This window comes from Mycteria americana, chromosome 1 (genome assembly GCF_035582795.1).
Source record: "Mycteria americana isolate JAX WOST 10 ecotype Jacksonville Zoo and Gardens chromosome 1, USCA_MyAme_1.0, whole genome shotgun sequence".
Classification (NCBI taxonomy): Eukaryota; Metazoa; Chordata; class Aves; order Ciconiiformes; family Ciconiidae; genus Mycteria; species Mycteria americana.
The window spans coordinates 188306158-188325361 of record NC_134365.1 but is presented as its reverse complement, the minus strand read 5'-3'; the positions used below and the strand labels follow the sequence as shown (position 1 = coordinate 188325361).

At 41.2% G+C, this 19204-nt stretch overlaps 1 protein-coding gene across 5 annotated transcripts in view; it reads left to right on the top strand.

Annotated features, from left to right (window-relative positions):
- Nucleotides 1-1065: 1065 nt before the first annotated feature.
- The window catches only part of VWA8 (von Willebrand factor A domain containing 8), a 195783-nt gene continuing 177644 nt past the window's right edge, over nucleotides 1066-19204 (top strand). For 2 of the 5 annotated variants that reach the window (XM_075488840.1, XM_075488830.1), the window contains exons 1-2: nucleotides 1067-1335; nucleotides 12938-13015. In XM_075488840.1, the coding sequence (XP_075344955.1) occupies nucleotides 1191-1335; nucleotides 12938-13015 (223 nt within the window). In that variant the 5' untranslated portion in view covers nucleotides 1067-1190. Of the gene's footprint in view, nucleotides 1336-1539; nucleotides 1564-12937; nucleotides 13016-19204 lie in introns of those variants that run through there. The other 3 variants (XM_075488851.1, XM_075488868.1, XM_075488858.1) reach the window with 3 other exon arrangements.

The following is a 19204-nucleotide window of genomic DNA, read 5'->3' as shown; positions in this document are numbered from 1 at the left end:
CTGAGCTGCAGAAACGCATCTAGAACTAGATCAATATACATAATTCATAATATCTTTTGAGGGCTTACAAGTCTAAGTTGTCTATGCTTAACCGGATGCTTAGCTTACTCTTTTGTGATTGTGCTCTGGTGTAATTGTTCAATGCTGAAAACACGCAGGAAATGGGAGATTTACTGGAGAAAAATTCTCCCAGCCCCATGGACACTGAGATACCTAAAAACTGAAGTACAGGTGATAAAGACAGTGACTTGACTCTGGCTTTTACCTTCTGCTAAGCTCCCTCACCATCTTTTTACTGGTGCTGAGACCCAAGTCCCAACTGAATTTTCCCTGAAACTAAGCTTAGTTGGTTATTGTGAAAGCTTCAGCCCTTCACAAAGTATTCTAAAACTTACTCCCGAGCTTTTACATAGATCCAAGAGCACTAACTTTAGCTGACACAAGCCAGTTTTGAAATCTATTTCAATAACATCATCTTTTACAGAAATCTCACATCTAAGCCATGCATGTGCAAAACGCCACTCCTGAGTAACTTGGTTCAAATTCTTCTTAAAGTATAAAATAACTTCATCCCAAGACACAGGTGAAGGGTGGCACTGGGACAGAAGGGCCCACGAATTCAGCAGGATTTAAGAAATCAGAGGTAGGAAATACCTTTGGTGCACGAATTTACCTCAGCCACCGCTGCCCACGCCTTGCTTTCCAGGGTGTTTTAAACGTTTTCAGCTATGGAATTCAGCCTCTTTCATACAAAAAAATCACGCCGTCCTCGGAGCTGACGCCCCAGCCCTCCTGACTGAACACACCGCGGGTATCAGCCCCCCGGCGGCGGGCGCTGAGGGGGCCCGGGGCGCCGCCCGCCATCGCCTCCCCCTCCAGCCGCGGCGGCCCGCGCTGAGGGGGCCCCGGGCTCCCCTGCCATTGCCTCCCCTTCCGGCCAGGTCCCCCCCAACCCCTCCAGCACAGCGGGGGGCGAAAGGAGTTTCCCCCCGCCTTCCCCAGGCACCCCAGCGGCACAAGCAGGCTCGGCCCGCGGCCGCCACCCCCGCGACCCACGCCGGCCCGTACCCGCCCCGGCCGCCGGTCGGCCCGGCGCTAGTTTCCGGTGGGACTTTGTGCCGCAGCGTTTCCCTTCCCCTCCTTGGCTCGGCTCGGCCCGGCCCGGCCCGGCGGCGGTCTCCCCACGGGCCATGCAGTCGCGGGTGCTGTGCCTGGGCGGCGGGGCCGGGGGCCCCGCTGCGCGCAGGGTCCGCCTGCTCCTGCGGCAGGTGCTGGGCGGCGGCGCGGCCGCGGCGCGGTCCAGTCGCCTGGAAGTCAGGGCGCTGCACGGCTCAGGTAACGACCCCTGCCCTCCGGGGTGGCCCGGCCCGGGCCTCCCTGCAGCCTCCGCCTGGCTTCCCTTGCCCCGGTCAACCCTCAGGCCCTGACACCGGGCCCAGAGGCGTGGGCAGCCCCGCTCTCCCCTCAGACAGGCGGCCCGGAGGAGGCCTGGAGGCAGGTTACCACCTTATGGGCTGCTGGTTTGTCCAGTTTGCGCTACTGTGCCTGTTTCTTCTTATGCTCGTGAGTATTGCATGAGAGGAAGGGACAGAGTTCGGGCACAAGCTTGCAGGGACACTTAGTGTGGCTTTCCATAGCTTCTCTCAAAGCATTTCACCCGCAGCGTGAAGCCGAAGCCTGTACCTGCAAGAACTGCTCTTCTCCATCAAGTGGCTTATTACTGCCTTGCGATGCTTTCTGGTTTTGCATTGCGTGGCTTGGTCCTTCCGCAAAGGCAAAGCCATATCCATGTCAGGGTTTGCCAAGGCTGATGCGTGTTTGAGTGTGCCTGCAGCATATGGTAATGAGATAGGGGGTTAACCTTGAGCTTGCATATGCTAGGAAGGATGACCTGAACTGTCCTGGAATATCCTCTGGTGACCTTTGAGACAGATGACGGGCCTGTGCAGAACAGAAGTGGTGTTTGGAAGCGGTGACATATGCCTGTGGTAGCTGGCACTTTTCTGAATGAATGCCAAAAGCAACAAAGCTACTAAATACAGAACGAGTGATGAGCGGCTGTAAATTACGGAGACAGAATGACAGCAGGTGATTCTGATGGTGGGGTACTCGCTCAAGCTCTTAATTACACCCCTTTAATACCATTTATGTACATTTTTTTAAAAAAATCTCTTTATTAGTTGACCAGTCATTCCTTTAAATACGTGTTTAGTTTCTCAAAGGTTTCTTAAGAAGGAAGCCTTTGAGGAATTGATAACCATAAAATTACTTCAAGAATTTTTGAACAGAAAATATTTTATTTGTGAAAAATATTAAAAAACCCTAGGGTTATTTATCTTAAAACAAATAGGAATAAACCAGAACAAGTTAACAATGTGTGAAACAAGCATCTGAAGAAGGTAGCTCCGCACTTCTTATGCCCTTTGTTGGGATGAGTAACCTTAAGAACAAGAAGAAATTCCTCAGAATGAAATGGTAACAAATGCAGTATTACTGAAAATACTTCGTAATTTCCAGTGTGCTTGGGAATGTACTGAGTGTAACTTAGCAAAATTCATGAATACACTGTATATGTATATGAATAATAGGAGTATTCCCAGTTACAATCAATGATGGTAATAGTTTTGGTAGAAAGATTTAAATCTCAAAGCTCTAGACAATCTTGAGTTTATTAAAGGCAGACTAAGAGATAATATCAGGGATATTTGCCCTCCCAGCACCTGAGACATCTTATTCATTATAGTGCTTCCTGTGCTTCTATGAATTTGGAACCTTGATATTAGGAATACTATTTATTATTTGGTTTTTGTTGTTTTTTTTTTTAAATTGATTTTATTTTAAATATGATTGTATGTCCTCTTTGCAGGCCCTATCGCTCCTTTGGAGTTACTGAAGTTACAAAAAGATGAGATGATGAGATGGTCTGAAATTCTGTGTGCAATACATGTTTTTGCTACTTCTATGCAGCTGCTGTAATTGCGAGTCTTGTTAGCAGAGGTTGCATGTCTCTTCCCTACTGATATTCTGAAAATATTTCTGAAAAGGCTGGAAGCTGTTAACAGTCAAGTAAACAGCAAATTGTTGTCTGCCCAGTAATTTGGATCTGACATCCCTGCCAGATCGTATTTACTGTCTGTGCTGGTACCTTTTAAGTGTAAGGGAGAAGCTGTTGCCTGATTTTTGTCCTGTTATATGTGAAGGAGCCATGCTTAGCTTTTCAGCTCTGTCTTTGTAATGCAAATGTGGCTCGCTGGTGCACTGGGGGCTGTGGAGGAACTGCTAGAGGTATCTAGTGGTAATGCTTAAGAGAAATCTCAAAGTGAAAGACAGAGGCACTCAGTGACTAAAGAGTAATGGGAATATCTAGGAAGGGTTTGGGTTTGCACAACTTATTTAATGAGGGAAACAATTTATAGTAACAAATGTTGTGGAAGGAGGACTATCAGGTTATTTTTTAGTGCAGGTTTCATGTTTCCTTCCAAGTGACTGAAAATAATCAAGTTTTTATAGACTGCAGAGTTATTTGAGATGAATTATTATCTTAAACACAGTATGAGCTGAACAAAGTGAAGTTCGACGTAACTCAGTTCACTGACATTTAATTATTTGCATCTATCTGTATGTAATAGAAAACGTTTGAAAAAATCTGACGGAATACATGATATCAGAGATGCTTTAAGGGGTCGGTGGGAACAAATGGTGAATTTGGTGAAAACTGAAGAGCTGGGAAAATGAAAATCATTGCCAGTCAGATAGTACAAGCAAAGGAAGGTCTCTCGTGTGCTTTACTGCTCAGTGTACATGAAACAATTCACGCTTTGTCACTTGTGTAGACCAAAATATATACTAGCTTCATTCACTGTTTTCTGCAGCTCTGCCTGTCCAGGTTCAACTTCCTATGCTTTCCAAAACCTGGTCAGTTCCAGTTCCTAAGCAAACCCGTGTTTAAAGCCTAAAAGATCTCAGTAATACATACAAGAGTGTCTGCCGAGTATAACACAGTCAGTTGTGAAAACTGTACCAGACTTCAGAATCCTGTAATGTTAATCATCAGTGTACAGGATCTAAGTGATTGTGGTAAAAATGTATAATCTGAAAGAAGACTACGAATGGGACCATGTGTTTAGAAAGGGTTTTGGGTGTTTTTTTTTTTTTTTTCCTGGGTCTATCACTGTTCAAAGACTAAAGAACTGGTTGATGACGGATATAAACGCTTTCCAGCACATTTCCTTTTCCGACTTTGCCTGTGTCATTATCTTGTTGAAGTTCGCCTGTTGACAGCTGGGAGTGGTGTTCTGGCAATATTTTTTTCACTGGCAAAATCGATTTAAGAGACTTCATTCTTTCATCTTTCTCTTAACATTCCTGCTATTGTTCATTGCCTCCGTAGTTGTACGTAGTGGTCTGCATTGTGGTGACCAAAACGATTCCAGTGATTTGGTTTACGGTGAGGCCTTACAAACAGTTGTTGTGTCAGCACAACTGAGAAGGCAGCAAATGGAGACAGGAATTTTCAAAGCCAGTTGTCTTGAAAGTTTGCAGACTTATGCCTGAGTTATTTCAAATTATTCTAACATTTAAGAGAGAAAACGTTGCTGGCAAAAAAATAGTGTCTTTTATTAGACACACTGATACAGCTGGAAGAAAGGGATGAGCTGTCAGGCAGATAAGCTTCTGTACGCTCTTCAGTAGGGTTTCACGGTTGTTCCTATGAGTAGATGTCAGTAAATAGCTTTTGAGTTTTAACTGTTGGCTGTTGTTCAAAATTTAAATTTTCTTGTTTAGCAACTGTTACAGTCCTGATACGTGTTGATGTGTTCTGCAAGTCCTGCCCATTTTAATACATAATCCTGAAGCTGAACCTGCTTGGCAAACTCGGGGACTCAGGATAGTTGCGTAGGAGATGCCATAGTGAATTTTAAAGCTGTTTTGTCTATTTTGGTTATATTTTCAGTAAATGGGAAGTTTTAAAAACAATTCTATTGATTTTCAGTTGTAGTTTCTTTTTAGTTGAAATACATTATTGAAATTATACTAATGCATTTGATACCTAAGCTCAGTTTAGAATAGACTGATAGTCTGGTTTTTCTGCATTGAGCAAACTGTGCTTCAGGAATCTTCATGCAGTTTTAAAACACTATGAGCTAATTTTTCACATAAGTAGCACTGGCCACGGAAGATTTGAAAGGGAACACTGGGGATGTGGTGGGCATCTGTTACCGTATGACTATGAGGAGGTAGTGGATAGCGCTTTCTACAGACAGCTAGCAGAAACCTCCCACTCATGGACCCTCATGCTCATGGGGGATTTCAACCATCCAGACATCTGCTAGGAGGGCAATCTGGCATTGTGTATGTGCTCTTGGTAGTTTCTAGACTGTGTTGGTAAAAATTTTGTAACGCAGATGCCAGAGAGCCTGGTCAGGGGTAAGTCTTCACTTCATCTGCTGCTCACAAGTAGGGAAGAACTGTGGCTGGTTTGGTCATAGATGGCAGCCTGGATCGCAGTGACCATAACTTGATCTGGAGGAAAGCTGGGAAGGTAAGTAGCAGAATTAGGATCCTGGACTTAAGGACTGCAGGCTTTCACTTATTCAGAAGATTGGTAGGTAGAATCCCTTGGATAACAACCATGAAGAAGAAGGGTGCCCAGGAGAGCTTGAAGATTTTTAAAGAAAACTTAATGACAGCTCAGGAATGAACCATTCCACAGTGCAGGAAGATTTGGTATTTCAGCAGGAGGCCTGCTTGGCCAAGCAGGGAACTTCTCAATGAACTAAAACACAAAAAGGGGGCATACGAAAGTGGAAATAAGGACAGACAACAGGAGAGGAATGTAAAAGTGCTGTTTGGTATGTAGGGACAAAATCCCTACCATCTGACAAACTGCAGATCTTTAGTCCAGAAGGACCTCGATAAACTTGAGGACCGGGCCTACAGAAACCTCACAAAGTTTAAGAAGAAGTATGAAGTTCTGCTGCTGGACGTAAGTGTTGCTGTGTGTCACTACAGGCTGGGGAGGCACTGGCTGAGTAGCAGCTTTGCTGAAAAGGCTGTGGGGTTGCAGTGGATGTCTGGTTGAATATGAGCCAACACCTCATAGCAAATTCGGTGAACCACAGACTGGGCTACATTAGGAGTGTGGGCAATGGTAAAGGGAGGGTTCATCTCTAGAAAGCACTGGTGAGGCTCTGCCTGGAATGCTGTGTCCGGTTTTGGGTTCCCTAGTTCTAGGGAGATACTGAGAAACTGATGGAGTCCACTTGAGGGCTACCAAAATTGTCAGGGGCCTAGAGCACCTGATGGTGAGGAGAAGCTGAGGGATCTGGGCTTGTTAGGTTTGCAAGGAGAGGCCTAAGGAAGGAGAAATCTGTTGACAACTTACAATTATAATTACAAAAATGATTAAGTCTAACTCTGCTTAATAGTGGCAGATAGTATATCAAGAGGCAGTCATCACAAATTGGGGCTTGGGAGGCTCAGGCTGGACAATAGGACAAACCTTTTTACTAGGAGAATAGTGCAGCAGAGGAAGAGGTTGGCTTGAAAGGCTGTGGAACATCCATCCTTGAAGGTTTTTGAGACTCAGCCAGCCAGAGCCACAGCTCATCAGATCTCATCTTGGTGGTGAGCTGATGTTGAGCAGGAAATTGGAGAAGATGACCAGTATTTCTAAAGTGTTTCGGTAAATGATGAAATGGGCAGCTTAGCACTTCTTCGACGTGGTAAGCATATTACTCAGATATTCTGAAATTTATATGTCAAATCTATGTGAGATCATAATGGTATTAAACATATTTAAAACTGACTTTTCACATCATAACACTTTCGTAATTGAGCATCATCAGACTCCCTACCTTCAGGGTATGCTATTGGCCCAAACGAAAAATAGCTCTCTGCTAAGAAATAATGGTAAGCTTCCTACATGACTGGATGTCAGATAAGATTCCGCGTTCATATTGTTGATCTTCTACTAATGCAGAAAAATGGAGGAAAAGGTTCACTTCCTGGAGTAAATACCAAGATTTTGTTTTAGTGACACTTTGGACTTTAATCAGTAAAGAGAATCATTAGCCTAAAGTAGGCAATTGAAAAATCACGCATTAGCTTCAAAACTGAAAATTAAAAAAAAAAGGAAGTCTAACAAGAATGTTCAGTAGAAATCGAGTAATATTCCAGTTTTATGTTTGAAGTAATTATTTTGGTTTCTTAGAGGGAAAGACTTTCTTTCTTTTGCTCATAAAAAAAGGGTGACTTAAGTGAAGTGGATTTTTTTTTGCTTAGATTGGAGATGGGTTTTGTTGTGTAAACATCCAACTATTTCAGTCAGCAGCAGCTGTCAGTCTGCAGCGTCCTGCGGCAGCAGCTGAGCTCCACCTCATCTGTATGGGAAGGCAGTGGTGGTCAAGGAGCAAACCTAGTGAGTGCAGAGAGTGGGTGTCTGTCCCTCATACTCATACGTTTGGGAGGCTGCCACTACCAATACAAGATGCAGAATAGGTTACAGTGATACTCAGTGACTCAGTGTGTAATTTTTGCAGCCGTGAAGATGGCCAGTAAGAGCAGGTATGAAATGAGAGAAATAAGTTGTGTAGATAGGGCTGCCTTTTTTTTTTTTTTTTCCCTGAATAATGTATTCTGAAAAGTTGAGGAAAAAGAAGAAACAAATCCTGGAAAGTGCTATTTCTGTTTCTTCAAATTAAGTTGGCTCTTCAAGGATGACAGCTGACACTCTTTTCTGTGTCCTTTTGGAAATGTGCTGGATAAATACCAGTTAAAAGCATCTTTTGGCTTTTTTTCTCCTTTCCTTCACATTAGAATGACATTAAGACCTGGAAATATATATTTGAATATAATACAGATTTTGAACTTTCCTCTAACAGGTGTGATCTTATCACACAGAAATTAATGTTAGCAGAGCTTAGCACCTTCACAGTTTTAATATGCTCTTGCTCTTACTGGCTTTTGAGACCAGATGGATGGTCTGTGTACAAGTGAATGTGTAATATACTAAGATGACTGTTGGAGTGTGTTAATCTCACATAAATTCAGGACTAAAGAGGCCAGAAGGCAATAATTTCAGCCACCTAAACCTGAAGTTTCATTGTAGTGTCTTATAAAAACCCTGATAACATAAAGATTTACACGTGAGATTGGAATGGTTTCTGTTCTGCACTCAAAAACTAAACACACATATAGATCTGTGCAGAGCGTTTTCTTTTGCTGTAGGATTTCTTTATTTTAAAATAGCCATTTCAAATTTATTCATGTCCTTTTTTTTCCTTGATGTGTTATTTCACCAGAAAAAAAATGGTGAGTAGAAGAAATAAAACTTTTTTCTGCTTCTTAAGTTCTTAAATTGTAGTTGAGATGCAATCTATTTATCTCAGATATGACCAGCATTGCTGTAAATAATTTAAACAGCAGTGGCTTTTTCTTCCCAACATATAGGAAAAAATAGTAGGATTAGGGAATAGTCTCTTCTTGGGAGGAGGAGAGGAGAAGAGAGATAGTTGGTGCAATACTAGCTTTTAAATAGAAGACCGGGTCAAAGGTGCCAAGCACACAATAAAGCTGCATCTTCAAGTAGCCTTCTTACTGAGATTATAACAAAAGCATCCACAGTGGGTCAGAACAAAGGTCCATCAAGTCCTGCTAATCCGTATCGGAGAACAGTGAGTAGGAGATGCTGGGGGAGAATAAAAGCACAGGGTGTTCGTGCAGGGGTGCCCTGCCAAAGTGCTCTCCCAGCATCCGGCTGCCTCCTCTGCAGCTCAGGGGCTTGGAGCTGGAGGTGATGCCTTTCTATTCAGTAGCCCTCAGTGGACTGAGCGGAAGAAATAGGCCTGCTCGCCTGAAGAGCCCTTGTCAGTTATTGTAAAAGCAGATGTAGGTATTAATATTGTTTTCTGTCTAAAATGTAGCTCTAAAGAAGAGAGTGTATCAGGTTCAGTGCGTTGCGGTTACTGGCTAGCTGTTTGTGCATGTGCGAATTGCCATTTTGCTGGAGGTGCAATTCACACCTGACTGTTCCAGATGCAGTAGAAAGAGCTTGTTGCATGTATTGAGGCTGTTTTCATATCTTCTTGTTTCAGAGAGTCTCTTCAGGGTGCCATTACTGGGTCACGATCTTTATGTGCTGCCAGTTTCTGACCCATATTGCATGGGCTCTTAAATGACCTGCTTTGTCTGTATGTTGTCGCCCCCCGAATGGGATGTCCCCCTTACCTTTTGGATTTTGGCTTATTTGGCACTTGTTTTGTTTCAGTAGCCATATCTCTTTGTGTACATCGGGCACTGCTTGTATCCCACTGTTTTCCCCAAAGGCTGTGGTACCTAAGATTACCATTTTCTGTGTGGGACAAAAGAAACCAGGGGCACATCTTCACTGCTCGCCTAAGCAAGCCTGATATAGGCTACAAAGTCTCCACCGCAAAACCCTGTGTGTATAGCTTTTGTCCACAATAGTGTGGTAGTAGCTTGTGAGATGGGTTGGAGTATTCATGGGCTATTCCATAATTTGCAGTGGAGTCAAATAATTTGGGTTACATGTTCTCAAATTATGAGTCTTGCTGATTTAACACCACCATTTTACCAAGCAGGCTGTTGTCAGTTCCTTGCCAGCTGGTGAAACATTGGAAAGACCCTGTCCAGGATGACATCTCTGTTCAAAGAGTTTGGAAATGCAGTGGAAATGGAGTAACCAAACATGAGATTTTAAACAAGTACAGAAGAAACATATGAGACAAGAAAATATAGCCCAGGTGGAAGTGTGTGATAAGATTAGTGGGCTAATCCCCCCTGTGCTCATTTAGCTAGGAAAATAGACTCTGCTGTCTTGGTTTATTGTTGCTTAAAGTTCTATTAAACACTGCTACTATTTTTGATTTTTGGACAGATGCAAGCTGGAGGCAACATTTGTCTCCAGGCAGCAACAAAGCTGTTGAAAGCTGAATGCCCTGACTGTATGCTAGGGTTTGTGTGTGCTCAGCTCTCTCCACATCTTGCATATAGTTCAGTCCCAGCCCATTTTTCATGAAAGTTTGTAGGGTCCATTGATGGCTGGAATATTTGTGGAATTTTTGGACATGATTAGGTGTGTTGATCAAGGGTTAGCATGTTATGGACTGACATAAATACTACCAGAAGAGATGCATTTTCCATTTTTCACCTCGACCAAACTCAGTTGGGTTTTCTTTTTTTTTTTAGGGAGTACAGGAAATCAACTAAGGCTTTTCAGTACTGTGCCAATAAAGTAGGTAACTAAAATTGTCTCCTGTAGATGATATCATTCCAATGTATTGAAAAAGTCTGACACCTTGTTGTTTCAGCATCTTGTCCCTACTGTGTTTTGGAAGACTGTGTATGCATGAAAGAGTATTTACAACTTGAGCTGAGGTGATTTAAGCTAGGAGCTAATTAGTCATATACTCTTGTCTCATTGCATGTTGGCTGGGGAATGGTGAGAAAATAAACTGGCACTAATTTCCTAAGGATATATCAGGCAACCTGCTCTTTTTAGAATGTTAAAATTCTTCCTAGCTGAGCTAATGAGAGAGGTGTCAACTTTTGCAGGAAGCAGTGGGCTCCTAGGATGTTTTCATGCCAACTTGGAGGCATTTTGGTCAATCCTTTAGCTGTTCCCCAGTGAGAAAGCGATTGGAGCTGCAGCAGAAGAAAGGGAAAGGGAGATGATGCTTAGACAGTAAAATAGTTTTTCTTACTTTAAAACTTAGAGAAGTGGGCAAAACCCTTGGAGAGCCAAAGCCTAGATTTTACTCCCTGCAGTGGTTGTGTCTGTTGTCCAGTGACTCTTTAAGATATGTAACAGTTCCCAGAATGGGGACCAGGCCCCCAGGCTGTTGCGGGACTTTCTTTTGGAGTGAGTTTGAATGCTTCATGCTGAAGAGCGCACAGTAGTCTTAGGTGCATTTGAACTGCAAATTCAACGAGGGCCAGGAAATAACTAAAGCCCCAGACTGCTGCCTAATTGTTAGCTTAGCCCCAGCTCTGTTTGAGACTATCCCACTTCTTGGCTCCTCCACAGATCTGCCAGAGAAGGGTGCTTAGCTCTAGTAGGGTGGGTGGGAACTGCTTGGTGCTGCTTGTCCTTAGGATCAGGGATGAACCCTTGGCCACCTTTTATTTGGCAGTACTGCTGTTGCCTAAGTCTCCCACTTTCTGGCAAGCCATTGAAGCGCTGTATTGTTGCGTAAAATGCAGGAACAACTACCAGCTTACCGCCTTCTGCCAATATTTTAAGGAAAAAATGGGGGGCTGATTATTTGGACTTCAAGAGCAACATAAAGAACCACATGCAGGCCTGTATATCAGGCTGTGAATCCCAGTCTCAGCATTGTTGTTAAGCCCTTAAATATGGGAGGAAATCAGCTATAATCCTTTCTTTGCCACTTCCTATTTGTTGCTGTAGGTGATTCTCCTCTGACTGCTACAAATCTAGTCCTAAACGTGTAACCTTCCCACGGATTGTGTGAGTCATGTCAGAACCTGGGGATTCTCAGTCCTGTGAGATGAGCAGTAACATCTGGGTATGCTGGAAGAGAACTGCATTTGAGTGCAAAACTAGAGTCACTGCTGACTGAAAGGAGAGCTGCTGTATGTATGGGAGGAGTTTTAGTTGCCTTTGTTAATTGGCACAAGCTTCCTCTTCAGCATCTCCCTCTCTGGTTCCAGCGTTGGTCTTCCGAACTCTCTGAGTCCTTACACAGTGCTGGAGATAGGCAACCGTAGACTGGGTCATCTTGGATGGAGTAGGACAAGGTGCAGATCTACAAAAGGATTTTGAGTTGGATCTTGTTCATGGGCTATGTACTTTCTACATCTCGTTTCTGAGAAAAGCATAAGAAACAGTTCCAAAACTTGGCCTCAATTCATGGAAAGGTAGTGTAATCAGACTGCTGTGGCAAAACTGCACCCCTGTGCAGCAGTCTTACTCCAGTAATCCTTTCCATCATCACGCACGCACTACAGTGCTTGTTGGGCAGTGAAGGTGGTGCTATCTTCAGCAACAGTAATGCAAAAAACATCATTTTACTAGAGTCATCTTAGTTTCATGGTTTTAATATTTGTGAACTCATTTGCATGGCCCAGATGGTTTCTTGAAAAAAATAAACTTTGAGTTTGTTACCAATCTGCAGCTCATTTTCTTGGCTTCACAGGTTTTGGGTGTTGTGCTGTTTTTCTGTGTGACCACCGCTGCCTTGGTGCTTGCCCATTTCCTGTCCACAAACTAGATTTCACTTCTGATTTCCACGAGAAAGTACACAGGGCATGCCCTGCAATTTAATTCAAGCCTGTGGTTGCAGGAAGACAGATAAGACAGGCAGGTCCTAGTAAGAGACCAGTAAATAAAATGGCCAGGTGCTTTAGTTTTGATGAAATCCAAAGCAAGAAATGCTTGAGACTTCTCAAACCTTGGAAAGGTGCCAGGTTCTGCAGTCAAGAGAGTACAGGAAGGGCCCACTGACATGAGTATGTCGTTTTGTACCTCCAACAGATACTGTTTCAGGCTGCTTGAAAACTCAGGAGAATCATCACCCCTACAAGCGTTTCTCACTGCTAGTTCTGCAGACAAACATGCTAAGGTTTTAATTTCAATAAATCAGCGATGGTAGCTGGAATGGGGTTCTACAGTGAGCTTGAATTCCATAGCTCTCAACAAAGTAAGTTATGGTTATAACAACAGCAACAAAAGAAAAAGGTCAAGGAATATTAATTAAATGTACATTGTCCTGCTACCTGATCTATCGAAAAGCAGCAGAGCCTAATTAGTAAACCAATAGTTCTCTAACACATTAGAGACTGTTTTGTGACAGTGAGCCTTACCACAGCAGGCCTATCATTTAAACTTTAATATAAGGACATTAAACACTTAAAAAGTATCCGGGAACTAAAAGACATTTTTTCTCTTTTTTAGGTGATACTGTCACTATTGGAGATGTGTCTTTTAAACTCAAAACACCGAAAAACCCAGAACTTGTTCCACAGAACTATGGTAAGAATCTACATTCCTTTTGAATGAGTTTCAAGGCTTTATTCAAAAAACTTTTACTCGCTCAAGTCACCCCACTGACTTTACTGAAATTATCTAAGAAATATGTTTTAAAAAAGCATGAAATTTGGGGAAGGCTATCTTTGCTGAGTTCTTTACTGTGTCTCTGCTTTAGCTGGTTATAGAGGAATCTCTTAACTTTGAATGTAACTTGTCCCATTGGTCAGTGGGATAGTAAAAGGATCATCTGTGTGTGTTTAAATATTTTGTTCAAAAGGGTTCTCATCCAGACGATCATCCAGTGAATGACCAGCAATCTGGCCTAGTCTGGTAGGCCAGATCATTGTATCTGCCTCTGGATTGTGGGCTGCTTAATTTCCATACCCCAGTAGGCATCACACTCAGACGCTTTTCCACCAGCTGATCTGAGGTACCGAAGATATCCAGTGCCATGTGTCAGCCCTTGCTGTTACAGGGTAGCCCATGAGGAAAGGGTTTCTGTTTTAGACTGTAACAACACTTCCCATACCTCATGAATTCCCTGGGAATGTGGCCAAACAGTTGAGAAATGCTGCTCTGTATTATTACTTTTTATAGCTTCTTAAATGATAGATTTTTGCTTTTCATAATTTATTTTGTATGCCTGTTTTCTCATTTTGATCATGCAGTAGGGACATCAGTTGTCTATGTCAATGACTAATGGGATCCATTTCACTTATTTACATTTCTTGTAGATTGTTTTGCTTTTGGGTTTTCTGTGCTGTACCAAATGTGTTAATTTTAACAGTGCCTCCCTGCCTTCCACTCTTCTACACCATGCCAGTCGCTATTACATGGTTTGGTCAATCTGTACTTTTCAGCAAGATAAATGTTAGCTCTAAGTTGCTATATCAGCATCTCTTTCAGTTCTTTGGACTGGGAAGGTAAGAGAATTATGAAAACATTTGGTAGAATCAAAGAATCAGATTTGTCTAGTTAATGACTATAAGATGGAGAAAGTGGTTGAAAACTAATCTGATAGCAAAAAAGTTATTAAACATGGAACTGTACAGAATGATGGGAGCTTAGCTAAAATCTGATACTACAACTAAAAGTAATGTTTATTACCACATATTAGGTATATTATTAGTTGTTTCTCTTTTTTCTTTTTTCTTTTAATAATCATGACTGAAAGGAGGCTATGTCATGCTTAGGATACTGTTCAGTATTCATGTACTTACAGTAGGATTACTTAAGGTACAAAATTTTGCTTATAAACCTAAATATTGAATTAGTTAAAATTAAGTAAGGTAGAATACTTATGTATTTAATAGCAGAAAATGGATTTCAAATACTTGAGTACAATTTCTTTGTATATTTAAATTTAGGAATTTTTTTTATCCCTTAGTTCTATGGTTATGTTACTATGGAGAACAAAGTTATATTCCTTTAGTGAAATTAAGTAAATTGTATTGGCTTCATGTCAATTATCTCCTCTTTGTGAGGCATTTAGAGAGTATGTGCATTACTTGACACATTTTTTTTCTTGTTTTAAGAGTTCTTTTTGTTTTGCTGTGTGATTGACTGCTGGAGATACAAGATGTTTTGGTGTAAAATAGGTGAATGTAATTGCATATTTATACTAACCTATAAACTGAAATGTTGTATATTTTGAAATTTTATTATAGTAACTAATATTACATTTAAATGACCAAAGTACTTAACCTGATTTCTTTTAAACTAAGACTAGAAATAATTGGGTCATCCACTTAAGTGGGAAATATCCCTGAAAAGGTCTCAGACATTATGTTTGCAGTGGAGTAAGAACTAAGAAGAGGGAATTGAAGCAGTTACAGTTCATTTACTAGTACTGCATATGACACTGTTTTCTAGCTCATAATTTGTGTGGAATAGAATGTTTCTGCTTTTGTTATTCTGCCAGATAAAAGCCCTGTTACAATGCAGTGATGTTGAAAGTGCATATCTATAATTTACAGCAAATTTTAGGGATGTTATAACTTATTCTACACTCAGCATTATTATTCTAGGCTTAAAAATAGCCTTAAAAATCTGAAAAAATTTGTAGCACAATAAGGAATGTAAATGTTTTAAGTATCTACAAGACTTTACATTTTCACTTTGTCACATAATTGATACCAAAATATTTCATTCTTTGTGTTACCAAATTAAACTGATTTTTAACTCCTTTATTGAACTTTGTTACGTTTTGCAGAAATGGATAGGATGGGTACCGCTGGTTACCTTTTGTTTTTATGTCTTTGCTTTTCAGGTTTTATGCTAGGTACCTTGCAAGTTCTGTATGAAGCACTCCATTTTGTATGTTAATATAAAATATTAATTTGTTTTGCTGTTGTTGGCAAATGGCTTTTTCTTGGAAGATGATAATTAAAGGTACATAAAATCTGAATTGTTCTTATTTTGCTTTTTATAAGTGACAAGTAAAAATGAGTCATACACAAAGGAATTTTGTTAATGGGATTTCTGTCATAACTGTGTCTGACACGTTCTAGAAAGAGGGCAGTTATTTTTGCACTGCTTGTTCTTTTATCAGTAAAAATAAAACCTACATTTTAAAAATCTTACCATGCCTGAAAAGCATGATTGTTTCTTTAATTATACTTTGGAGAAACTTTATATGGCTTTCCATGATAGTTTAGATCTAAAATTTAATTGTGAGAGCACACATTAATTTTTTTTTTTATGTTGAGTTCATGTCAGTGCACTGCTTTCGTTAATGGTTTCTGGAAATTTTATGAAAATGACAATGTACCTGATATTTCATGTTTTTATTAATCTTGACAAAACAATTCCTAACATAGTTCTTCCAGGACACTTTGTTCAATGGTGGCGAATCCTCGTTAAGGCAGGAAAAAGGATATTCTCTTACCAACACCACGTTGGCTCTGCTGCTCTCTGAAGGTGCAAGTGCGTTCGGGAGTTTGGTGTAGTCATGCTACATGCCACTGCATTGACTTGTGGAAGATTAATTTCAAACAGTGTGTGGTTTTGTGCCAGGTGTCCTGAGTCTGAGCACCCTCCCCAATGTGTGATCAAACGTGATGTGCATGTACACAAGGGGTTAAGTGATAAATCCTGTTAGTTTTGTTAGTTGAGATATATGGAAGACTAATTATCGTGAGGAATTTTAACAGAAGGTTTGTGCATATAATAATGAAATACAAAAAAAGTAGCACTAAATAGATTTCTGTGCTTGAAAGGGAATTGTTTTAATGTTGAGGAAATTGGGGTTATTCCTCTGTAGTAGGCTCAGTGGTGCCAGCAGTTCTTGTTATTTATTCTTCACCTGAAAGATCGGTATTGCCTTAACAGTAAGATGCCTCTGTGTCCTTCTCCCAGAATAGTATGCACCACATGCTGAAGCAAGGACAAGCATCTGTGTTCAGTTACTGCTCAAAGTAGGTTCAGATTTGTGCTGGAACATGTGTTCATTCTTCTTTCTGTTAACTTTAAATCTGAGTGTCAGAGTGCAACACATTACAGAGACAGGTTATATTGCAGGATGACTGTAATGTTGTGCTAACAAAGACTTTTGTCGTTACATTTCTTCTTTCCTAGCCTAAGGGAAGACGTCTGTTGTCAGAGGTGGTGATTATTTCAGCAGTTTGAGTTTTCATGTAGGCTTGCAACTGATCTGCTACTTGGCTGTTACCACCTAATCCAGCATCTGAAACAGTGGGATTTTTGTCAGGAGAGCTCTGAACGTTTTACACCAGTATCCCTGTTTTGTCTATACTGAGAGTGAGGCACAGGGAGACATGGGGATATGGAAACCTTCAGCGAAGGTCTGGGTGGAGCTCAGGGAATTGTCTGCACTGTTCCTTGTGCCTCACAGCAGGGCCAGCTGAATCCATAAGAAAATAAAACTGATGCAGTCATTTATTTTCTAGACTGAATTCCAATTCCTTTAACTTTTCCATGTCTTCCAGACTTTTCATAATTCTTCTTGCTCTTTTCTAGAATCTCTCAAACTTATCTGTGCTGGACTGAGCTGTTGTGCTCCAAAGCAGACACAATATGTCCCTCCATTGGAGTCTGAGCTACAGATAACTGCTCTGGCTATGTATTTCCCTACGAGTTGTACATCCAGCTAAGAATAGTTTCATTTATTCCATGTTTATATGTCACTAAGAGAAACTTAGTCTTCTGAATCCCATTCAGTGTTCTTTCCAGGAAGGTATTTGGTTTTACATGATTCCTTTATATTCTCTTTTCATTTATGCTCCCATAGAGAAGTATGATTTACCTATGTAGATCTTATACCTTCCTGTGAAGCAATCAACTCGGAGGAATTAATGATAAATTAGTTTACGGTCTCATCCAAGAAGTAAATTCCCCTTTTCTAAGCCCCTGCAAAGACTTGCAACTTGTTTCCTTACCACCACAAGAGCAAAAATTGTTGGAATGAAGACCGTTTCTGTGAAAAATTTATGAGGAAAAATAGTATTCCAGTGAAAACTGTCTGTGATGCAACCACGTTATGAGACTTTGAAAACTCCTTGGGCTCTGTGCATCAGCATAAAATTGGAAGAGCAGCAGTGTTTTACTTGTGAAGTGCTAAATGAAAGCAGCGGAAAGCAGGTGACATCGAGTGCCTTCCTCTGCACCTCGGCCGTGCTGCCTCCTTCACGGTGTGCTGGGCAGCTTGCTCTCTTCCTTCATCATCCCCTGGCCTGAACAAGCTGTGAAATAAGTCTCAGTGAGGTCAGTTTTGAACATTTTAACTTTTTGAAATGTATTTATGTTTTTAGACAAAGACTTCCCTCCTTGTCCCTTCCTTCCTTAACCATATTTTACAGTGGCTACCCCATGCACTGGATGTACTGCAAATTGCTGTGGAAAGCTAAAGGACCCCCTTGGTAATCAGAAGAGAGGGAGATCTTTTTCCCCTCATGATCTTTCACCTCCTCTCATAAAAGGAGCCATTCTCAGACTCTGAACATGCACTGTAGCAAAGGTTCAGGGTATGCAGAGGTCTTTTTTTATTCTGTTGAAAGTTATATACGTTGGTGTCTTCTAAGTGCCTGTTGGTTATTATCATATTGACCAAACTAGAGTCATACAAGGACGTGAGCTCTAATGTATGTTGTACCCCATCCAGAACAGGTTTTCTTGGGAATCAGTTCATTTAACTGTCTGCATCTGAACAGTGGGAAGAGGCAGGTGTCCCCTTCATTTATGGGGTTTCTTCTGTAGGTGAGACACAAGGACTTGCCAGCAGATACTGTCTGCTATCTCCAGTGAATCTTACAGCTTCAGTGAGTGTAGCATGTGCCAAGAATTCAAGTATGAGTGAACTGGAAAATTTCCGAGGCTAGCGTAGCCATTTCAGTCTTGGTTTTATCAAAAGCTGATTTGTGGATCAAACAAGAGCAGCTGCTGCATTTGCTTCAAAATCTATCTCCAACATTTTCTTCTTTTCTTATTTGGGGATTTCTCCATTCAGCTGCAACTGTTCACTTTACAAAATGTTTGCGCATTCTGCTAGGTGTTGTCCTACTTATCACATATTACAAAGCAATAGAATGCAATTTCTTTCGCTGGCCATCCTTGATAGATAGGAATAGCAAATTGTAGCACCGACTACTTTCCTGCGTGTGCCAGATGGTGTCTTTGAGAATACACTGTAGAGGCTTCCCACGCATCATCCTGCAGATTAAGAATATAGGGCCAGCTACTCAACTAGTGCAAATCAGCAGAATGCCACTAAACAGACTGTGCAAATATATAGAAATAATATATATATATATATTTCTATATAACCTAAATATATAGAAATAATATTCAGGATATGGTGTATGTGCATCTGAAGTTGCTTTTGAGAAGCATCCTGTGCTTTGGAAACAATTTATGCAGTAGGGACTGCATGTACAAAAAATTTTTTATTCTTCTGATTTTAGAAGGGCATAACTGGAAAACTGAAGTAGGCTTAATATCCGGAGTGATGTACAGATATTGCTTGTTAGAATAGAAGGAACTGACAAGTGGAAGCTGCTGTCGTGACAGTTCACCTTAGGGAATGCTTGCTTTGATTTTTTGGCATTATTTGTAATGGGCTTCCGTTGAGTGACTTTGCAGATGGTCGGTGTTCTGACTTTGTGATTGAAAACATGTATTATAATTGATCCAGCTGTAATCTGTATGTGAGGAGAATGATGTGAATGGTGAAGCAAT